The following is a 9,934-nucleotide window of genomic DNA, read 5'->3' as shown; positions in this document are numbered from 1 at the left end:
AGTATTGAATGGCTTGTGGCTTGAACCTGTGTGCCGGTGGCTCTGACAACTGAGTGAATGGAAGCGCTAAGAATTGCCTGCTTGGGAACTCCATGTAGCATATGGCTTTATGAGTAAAATACCATCAGTAGAAGTGTGACATTGTAAAATGACGCAAACGTGAGTAGACCTGGTTATCTCCGACCTTGCGCAGCCCACAACACACATCCACCATCTAATCAGAGATGCAGGCAGAGATTCAGGCCCCGTTAACATCCTCCCTAGCAAAAGCATTCAATCTAGAATCACACGTTGTGTTTGTTTCTCAGATTCTCTTTAGTCCTCTTCAAAATAAGTCCGTTTCCTCTTTCCCGGGAACCATAACCTTGGGATGTGGGACAACGGCAGCGTATATGATGTTCCTCAATTTGGGTTTGTTTCATGTTTCCTTATGACCAGACGCGGGACCAACATTTCTGACAGAAATCGCACAGAAGTGGCGCTGAGCTCTCGCCATTGGTCCTATCAGGTGGTGCTCAGTTTCCACTCGTCCCGTTGGACTTGGATACTTAAATCTTCCCCCAGTCCAGACTCCCATTCAGCATTTATTCCCTAGAATTGAGATGTCTCCTGGGACCACGACGTTTGGTTTCTGGGATAGTTTCTTGGACACATAAAAGCAAGAGAAGGGACTTTTATCCATGACCAGTTATTCTAGTTATTCCCAGTAAAAGTCATTACTTAAGTACTTTCTCCAAGCAGCCTGAAAACAAAGCCTGCTTTTCCTGTTCACAAATGCCTTTGTCTCTCTTTTTCTCGCAAGTCTCTCTATTCACCTCCTGGGGGATTGTGGTTTTAACTCAACAAGCCCTAAACGTGTTGGTTGTCATCAACCAAGGGTGGGAGTAACTGCTGCCCCCTCCTCTCCATATCCTTCTTCCCTGCAGCTTGGCCTTCTCCTCTTCCTCCTTCTTCCTCTTGCTCCCATTGTGTAAAAGGCAACTCAGTGTTGACTGACATAATCACAAAATATTAAAGATAATGCAACCACAAGGGGGTTCCCAGGATGTGAGGACTGTGGGTTGAACAGAATCGACACCCATGGCTGGAGTTCTAAGAAGAGCTACGGAAGACAGACGTGCCAGGAGATGCACCCACAGCAGATGCTCTTCATGCACCCACAGCAGATGCTTTTTATCCCCAAGGGTGCCTGACATGGGGCAGCAGGGACGGGAGCTAGGAGGTTCCCTGCAGAGTGAAGCGTGTCCATGGAGGAACCCAGGGAGGAAAACTGCAGGGAGGTATGGGGAGCAGTGTGGAGATGTCTCGGCGAGGTTCGTGCCTGGAGACTGGAATAAGGATGTTAGACTTGGGCTTTAGAAAGCAGGTACTTTGACCCGGGGACAGGGGCACTTCCATCATAAGAAACTTACTTCAAATTGTTAGAATAACGTGCCCCACACATCCACACCCAGATCGGTCCTGGGAAGCTTTCCCGGGCCTTGAGGAGCAGCGCAGCAGGAGTAAGGTCCAGGGTGGAGCGTTGAAGGATGCAGAGGCGTTTGCCACACAGGTGAGAGTCAGAGAGCACTCCAGGCCTGAGGGACTGTGTGACTCAGCCTGAGGCCAGGAAACCAGGTGCGGGAGAGAGAGCAGGGCTCCCCGATTATGACCTCCGGGCATGCACAGGACCCCACGTTTGTGCAGGGCACACTGGGGTTAGCGGGGGTGGTCTGGGCACGTAGAAGAAGCTTGGTGGAAAAAAATTGTTGCATTTCCTGTGTACAGGCGGAAGAATTATATATGAGAAAAGTAAAACAGGAGGTATTAGGGAAGGTATTGAACTGAATCAAACTTGCAAGCGGAATCTCTTCACTTTTTAAGTAGAAAACTGAGCTTGCATCCATGAACGTAGCTTTTTATATCTGGTATTAGGCTGGGAGTGGCTCTGTGGAATCCCCTTGATGAAGACATCTCCCTGTGTCGGAGCGCCGGCTCCAGCACCCGGAAGGACCCGAGAAGGCGGAAAGGCACCCTTGGAGCCCAAGACGACAGCCGTCCTGAGCTCCAAAAGGAAAGCTGTGAAGAAACCCAGGCGGCCATGACTCGACATCAGGAAACACTTCAGGCCACGCTGTCTAATGAACACCCTGTGGGCATTTAGAAGTAAATGGGACAAGCACTTCGCGTGCATCCGCCCCAGCCAGCCTTGGTTCGGTTCTGGCTGGGCCTTGAGCACTGGGCTCGGGCAGCACCACCTCCCGCAGATCTGGACTTCAGCAAAGCATCTCGCAGATTCCTTCAAAATCTCCTGAGAGACCGGGCGCGATGGCTCATGCCTGTAATCCCAGTACTTTGGGAGGTCGAGGTGGGCAGATCACCTGAGGTCAGGAGTTCAAGACCAGCCTGGCCACCATGGCAAAACCCCCTCTCTACTAAAAATACAAAAATTAGCCAGGTGCAGTGGCAGCCACCTGTAATCCCAGCTTCTCGGGAGACTGAGGCAAGAGAATCGTTTGAACCCAGGAGGTGGAGGTTGCAGTGAGCCAAGATCGCACCATTGCACTCCAGCCCGAGTGACAAGAGTGAAACTGTCTCAAAAAAAGCAGGAAATAAATAAATAAAATCCCCTGAGATAAAATGGCAAATGTAGGCCGAATGACCCTGCTGCTTAGGTAGATTCCTTGCTGATTGAGTCACTTTGTACCACCAGGAATGGGAAGTGATATTTTTGGTGTGAAAAGAATTGATTAATGAAATGCTACATGATCGTGCCATTGGCCTTGTGCTGGTCAGAATTATTTTAAATCAATGAGTTGCATGCAAAAGGGAAAGATGATTATCAAACCTGCTGAATTCTAAGATCTGTGATGGACAACAGATGCTACAGATAGTGCTCAAGATTCCATATTATCTCATGTGGTTGGAATTCTGAGCTGAAAACAATAAAATATGAAGATAAGGAAATTAGAAACATGTAGGTTTCCAGGGCTCTGTCTGGGACGCTGCTGTCCGGCAGGGATATAACGTGAGCCACGTATGTCATTTTAATTTTTTAGCAGCCACATTCAAAAAAGCAAACCGAGGCCGGGCACAGTGGTTCACACATGTAATCCCAGCAGTTTGAGAGGTCAAGGCAGGTGGATCACCTGAGGTCAGGAGTTTGAGACCAGCCTGGCCAACATGGAGAAACCCCATCTCTACTAAAAATACAAAATTAGCCGGGTGTGGTGGCACATGCCTGTAATCCCAGCTATTTGAGAGGCTGAAGCAGGAGAATCTCTTGAACTCGGGAGATGGAGGTTGCAGCCTCCACACTCCATCCTGGGCAACAGAGCAAGACTCCATCTCAAAACAAACAAACAAACAAACAAAAGAAAGCAAACTGAAATTATTAATTTTCCAAATATTTTTATTTTAACTTGATATATCTAAAATATAATACATTCAACATGTAATCAATAAAAATTATCAGTGAGATCATTTAGATTTTTGTAGAAAGTCTTCAAAATCAGGTGTGTAGTTTATATTTATAGCACATCTCAATTCAGACTAACATGCTTCAAGCACTCTGTAGTCACACATGACTGGTGGCTACCATGTTGGATGGCACAGGTAGGGAAATTGGTATACATAAAAGTGATCAGACGAAGGTCATAGGTCACAAGTCTGATATAAGTCCCTGTCACAGATAATCCAGTCTTGGGCAGTGCTGGTAGTAGGGTGTATGAATTATCTATTGCCAAAACAACACTGCCGGAGAAACAACCCTAAAACCTCAGTGACACACAGTGATAACCATTCAACATTGCCCACAAATCTCCAGGGTGGTCCTAGGGCCACTGTGACCTGGCCCAGCACACTCCCTGTCTGGTCAGTCGGTCAGCCAGTGCAGGCTGGTCCAGAATGGCCTTGGCAGGAACAAGTCTTGTGTCTCTTGTGCTCTGTCACCCTCATGCAGGCCAGCCCCAGCCTGCTGTCATGATGGAAGCTGGTTTCCAGCAGAGACCTGGTGGCACAGACTGGAACTGGCACAGCCTCACTTTTCTCACATTCCACTGGCCAAAGCAAGTCTCAGGCCAAGGCAGACTTGGGTGGGGAAGCAGACCCTCCACCTGCAATGGGAGGAGCTGTGGACCACATCCCAGAGGATGGGAGTGCCAGGAACCTATTCATGGGGGCCATCGGCACCATCAATCCACCTTAGCTGGGATTCCAGACGTGGACAGCAACAGGCCCACAGATTGCTATGCTCATCAGTAGAGAAATGGATCATTTCTTCCAGACCTGGACACCCTATCTTAGAAGTGATGTGAGTTGCATTCAGAAATGCAACCTGAACGGCCACACATTGGGGACCATGCCTTTCCACAGCCACACATCGGGGGCCACACCCCTCTATAAAGAATTATAGCAAGTGAGGGTGTTTAGTCCCAAAATGAGAAAATTAGGGGGCAACATGAGAGCTCCCTTCAAATTTTACAGAGCTACTGTGTGGAAGAAAACAGTCTTGTTCTCAGTTCCCCTAATATTTTCTAAGGGCTCATTATATACTGTACCAGGAACTATGCTAGGTGCAGAGACAAAAGTAGAATAAGGGAAGTTTCCGTAGATACCAGCTCATCCAAAGAAGAACTTTCTAACACATGAATAAGTCACTACTATCCAATAATTCACTTGCCACAGGAGAGCTCTGAAACTGAAACTACTCAAGCAGCTGCATTGTCAAGGGAATTTCTTGCCCAGTTGTTGGTCACTGATCTACCTTCTAAGGGGTCTTCCAAATCTCAATGCTATAAGCTGGCCTTACGTGTGCCTGTTTGGCTTGTGGGGATATAATGTATCATACTTTACATGTACAGACACATCTAATATCTAATAGAGATATATCTAATCAGATATAACAACCTCAAGCAAACCCCAAGTTGCTAGGTGCTTAGTAAATTATTTTGTTACACTGAAGGCTGAAAAAGCACAGAATGATTAAATGACTCAAGATCACGTGAGACAATGGGATAAACTGGAACTGAAACAGACTGTGGGGTGCTGGTCTACGCAGTTCACAAAGCCCCCATTGCTGACTAACCACAAGCCCAGAGGGAAGGCACATAGACTACTGTGCCCCTGCTACTGGTTAGGTTTTTCTTTTACACAGAGAAATAATTTGACTTATCTAGGCTGCTACAAAGCCAATTGTTAACGGAACTAGGATTAGAATTCAGAAGTACTAGGTGTCAGGTTTCTGTACAAAGAGCAATAGTATTCCACTGAAGCACTTCTGTTTCCCTACAAATACAACATATCTGTGACTGTGAAACCTCAAGGAATTTGTATTGAGAACCGCTGGCGCGAAGCGGGTGATAACGATAAGAACAGGCATTGTGCACAGCTAGAGGAGCAGTCCGTGGAATGCCGATGGTCGTCTCTTGGTAGAAATAGTAAGAAACCTTAGAACTGATCTTCTTCATTCTGGAAGGCATGGAAACAGAGAACAAGCTGGCCACTGCAGAAAGTTGTAAGACCTTTCGAGGCTGGCTCGACTGCAGCTGCGTTTTGCTTGGCTGTGAGTTTGCAAAACTTTGAGGCTTTCGGGGGAAGGTGGCTAAATCTGTATCAGGGCCAAGGGCACCCCTGGGAAAAAAGAAACACCTTCTCTTTTGAGGTTTAACTCGACTAAAACCTCTCTGATGATTAGGATGGCCTCAACGGAAGCCCACTGGCCAAAAGAACATCGATAGTTCCCAGGGGAAATAAGTCGTGAGGGAAGGAAGAGTCAACAGGAAACCGGGACTCAGGATCCTGGGCAGAGTCGGCTGGTTTCAGCACAGTCTGAGGCTCATCAGGAAGCTCCTCTCTCACCGACCGTGGCACTCAGCACTCAGGGAGCGCCACTGAGCATGCGTGAGAACAGCTACCCTCAGCTCGCGGTGGTGTCAGCTTCCTTTGAAAACCCCCTCTGGTCTGTGTGCACAAGGCTCTGAACTAACCCTAGTGGGTCACCACGCATGGCCCCTTCTCCGTGCCTGCTCTCGGCTCCGTGTGAGGGAAGCAAGGGCAGCGGAGAATGCGTCCCACGCAGTCAAGCCAGGGATGGGCCTCAGGCTTCCTTTCTCTGTCCACGATGCCCCTGGAAGCAGGATGCGGCCCTCGAGGCGGGCTCCTGGGATTCCTGGGGATACGGGAGGGTGAGCTATGAGCAGGCCGGGGCAGGGCAATCATGGAGACTGGACTTTTGCTCATATGGGCAGAAGAGTGATCAGGAAATTATTCTGAATGTGAAAAGACATGGCCAGTGTGTAACCGGCAGATGTGTATCCTCCAGTGCTCTGGGAGAACGCAGCCCCGGCTGGTAGCCCGGGCCCGTTTCTGTGAGGTCAACACTCACACCACGGCCAATGTCAGGAAAACAACCCGGTGTCACCGAAGCAGGGTTGGTAAGAGAAGCACAGCCTGCCCCAGCTGATCGCAGCGCAGCCCAGGAGGCGAGGCCACCGCCCAGAGGATTCTGGAAACAGCTCGCCGGGGCGAAGACGCAGGCACAGACAGTGCCTTCCGTAGGGTTCCAAGTATGCAAAACCCTAGGGGAAGCCTCTTCTATTTAGTCACAGAAAACAGGTGAGCAGTTGCCTGGAGCAGGGAGAGACGGGGAGGGATTGACAGGAAGGGAGCTCAGGGAAGCTGGTGGGAGTAGAAGATTCTAGATCTTGATTGGGGTTGCAGTTACACTGGAACACAGTTGTCAAAACTCACTGAAGTGGACCCTGAGAATGGATGCATTTTGCTGTATGTAAATTATCCCAATAAAGCTGATATTTAAAAATATGTAACACCCCTGCAAGCCAATGCTGATATTGTAAGGATGATTTTCAGTACTGGGCACCGAGCTTCAGTACTGGGCACCAAGCTTCAGTACTGGGCACCGAGCTTCAGTACTGGGCACAAGGGTAGGAGTGAGGTTCCCTGATTTTCAGTCTTTACGGAGCTTTTACTCAGAGAGCTGCAGAGGCAGCACTGGCCAGAATTACTTTGGAACGCACCGTCTGTTTCTTCCTTGTTGCTTTTCACTGGTTAGTAAGAAGACTCACGAAGCTCCTCTGCCTGGCCACCTCCCCCCAACATCAACACACACTGGCACAGGTTCTGGAGGGCATCATTCAGACCCATGCTGTAAACACCCTTTACAGGCTGAGCCCTGAGTCCGTTTCCTCAGCAAAGTACCACAAACAAGGTGGTTTAAAACAACGGAAACCTACTTCCTCACTCTTCGGGGGCCAGAGGTCTGAAATCGAGGTGCTGTCAGGGTTGGCTCCATCTGGAGGCTGTGCAGGGAACCGTCCCCAGCCTCGCTTCCCATTTCTGGTGGGGTCTGCAGTTCCTGGTGCCCCTTGACTTGTGAATGCATCACTCCAATCTATACCTCCGTCTTCACAAACCCTCCGTCTCTGCGTTCTCTCCTCTTTTCATAAGGCCTGCCCTGAATGCAAGATAATTTCACTTTGAGTCCAATAACTAATTGCAACTGCAAAGGCTCTATTTCCAAATAATATAAAATAATATTCCAAATAATATTCTGTGTGAACATGAATTTTGGGAAGACACTATCCAGTTAATAATCATATTAACCGACTCCACTCCTACACGCTGTCTTCAGCCTAGAGCCTCTTGTGGAACTCCAGACGCCGACCCCCACTCAGAGTATTCAGAAGAGTCTCAGATCTGAAGCCAAACTCAATTTCACTCCCCAGACCTGTTCCTCCAACATGTGCTGTCATCAAAGCAACGGTCAGTCCTTCCAGCTGCTCAGGCCCCAAACCTTGCAGTCATGCTTGGATTCTTTCTCCACATCAAACACGTCAGCAAAATCAGCAAATGTTCCTGGCCATCTCCAGGATGTATTAATAGTGTATATCCCACATTCATAGCCAGTCATTCCCACTCCTTCCTGCCCCAAACTTTTGCCCTCCAGAGAAGGCAAAGCTTTTAGCATGATTCAAATCATGTCTGGATTCTGTTCTGAGCTCCCCAGGGCACCCCACATGCGCCAGGATAATGCCCTGTGTCCTCCCATGACTTAGAGGCCCCGTGGAGCCCTTGCCCTCGCCCTGCTCTCCTCCCGCTGCCCTGTGTCCTTCCCAGCTCTGTTGTTTATGCCAGTTGCCCCGGCAATCACACTCTGTCTGGGATCTGTCCAGCCCGTCCCTGCTCTAGGGCCCTGGTCCTTGCTGCTTCTCTCCCAGGTTGCTCTCCAGACAACCACACTGTCGGCCCCTTGGGTGTCTCAGTTCAAGCTTCCCTGACTACCCAGCTTAAAAGAGCTTCCTGATCCCAACTCCCTTCCTGGCTCTGATGCTGCTTCCTTTTCTCCTGGGCACTGGTCCCCTCCTGGCACATTGTCGCTTGGATGTAAGGCCCCATAGAGAAGGTGCTTAGCCCGCATTCCTGCCTACCTGTCTAGCGCAGACAGCAGGCGCTCAAGAAGGAGTTGCTGAGTGAGCGTGTGAATGAAGACTTGATGACTGACAAACAAAATTAAAGAATCTGGGGTTTTTTAAAAGCTTATCTCATTTTTTGCAACAATCTTTAGACCTGATCTTCGATCAGCCTTTAGCTGATGTATAGATAGGGTGAGGTTGCCACAATCTGGGGCAGATCAGCTTTGTGACTTGTCATCTAAAAAGGGGAAGAGGTTTAACTTTAAAGAGAAAAAAAAAAAACAGTAGACGACCTTTATGTGGAACAGTTACGCGAAGCCTCATCGGTGGCCAGGCAACTTCCTTTCCAACTTCTTCTTACTCGGGACCCTCTGCCCGTGTTTACACCTTGCCAAAGACCATGGAAACTGGTAAACATCTTGCCAAATAAAGCTGTTTAGACTGACTGAACATGCAAAGACGCCCTCTGTCCCTTGGACAACTACAGGTCAGGGAAATGAATGGAAGTCACATGAGACTCTACTCTTTCAAATTCCCTTTTAAAGTGGAAATTCCCTCGCTTGGTTATAGTATTAAAGGGAACAAGCCTAAGAAGTGGAATTACAGGAAAAATGGGCACGTGAGGATATGAGAGTATAGAAGGTGTACGCTCATAGATGGTACAGAGTAGATGGGCATCATTTGGATAGAGAAACACAAAACACTCTTTGCTGAACTTGAAGATAATATTGCTGGTTAAGAGCACAGACTTGGGAATTATATCAGCATTTGAATCTCGACTCTTGACCCTACTACTTCCTAATGGGGTGATGTGTGTAAAGTTGTTAATCTTTCTGAGCTCTACCTGCCTCATGTGTGGTAGATAGAGATGCAGGCACCTCAAAGGCCTGAGTCTGACACATAGTGGATGGCGAAAATTGGAGAGCTGGAGGAGGAGAGGCACATAGGTCATGCCTAAGTCATGAGAACATACAAACAACAGAAATCAACAATAGAAATCTAGCTTCACTTGATTGATCCAGCTTGTCAGAAGATTGCTAAGAGAGTCCACTCAACAACTAAATCGCCGTTCCACACTATGATTGCTGACTTGAGGCTGGTAACACCTTTTGGGAACGCTGTCTTGGGAACATTCACAGGAAAATTGCTCCTTTGGGTACAAGGTTTTGAGATACAATCTCTGGGTCAATGAGTACTTTACATACAGGAACCCCAAAATGGAGGAAGTAGGCTATGGAGGAACAAGAAAAGAAGGGAAAAACAAAGCAGCCACAGAGGCGAGGTGGCTGCTCCCCTTCCTGCCACCTGGAGGAAGTTGGAGGCTAGTTCTGGAGACATCACAGTTTCTATTACTTTGGTTACTTGGCAGAGCCTAAAAACTTCCTCTTGAGTGGAAGAAAGAAAATCCTTTCTGTGTTGCTCCCTGGAGGGAAGAAAACCAGGCTGACTCTTGCTTCCATTTGAGGAGCTCAAAGGAAGCCATTTCCCACGATGGTTCCCCAGGCACAATCCCGCAAGGAGCC

At 48.4% G+C, this 9,934-nt stretch overlaps 1 protein-coding gene across 3 annotated transcripts in view; it reads right to left on the bottom strand.

The window, feature by feature from the left end:
* Window positions 1-3,381: 3,381 nt before the first annotated feature.
* The window catches only part of CEP43 (centrosomal protein 43), a 97,468-nt gene continuing 90,915 nt past the window's right edge, over window positions 3,382-9,934 (bottom strand). For 2 of the 3 annotated variants that reach the window (XM_055391356.2, XM_063707996.1), the window contains one exon: window positions 3,382-7,453. In XM_055391356.2, coding sequence (XP_055247331.1) covers window positions 7,391-7,453 — 63 coding nt within the window. In that variant the 3' untranslated portion in view covers window positions 3,382-7,390. The remainder of the gene's footprint in view (window positions 7,454-9,934) is intronic. The other variant, XM_055391352.2, reaches the window with a different exon arrangement.

This window comes from Gorilla gorilla, chromosome 5 (genome assembly GCF_029281585.2).
Source record: "Gorilla gorilla gorilla isolate KB3781 chromosome 5, NHGRI_mGorGor1-v2.1_pri, whole genome shotgun sequence".
Lineage (NCBI taxonomy): Eukaryota > Metazoa > Chordata > Mammalia > Primates > Hominidae > Gorilla > Gorilla gorilla.
This window is presented reverse-complemented; position numbering and strand designations above follow the sequence as displayed.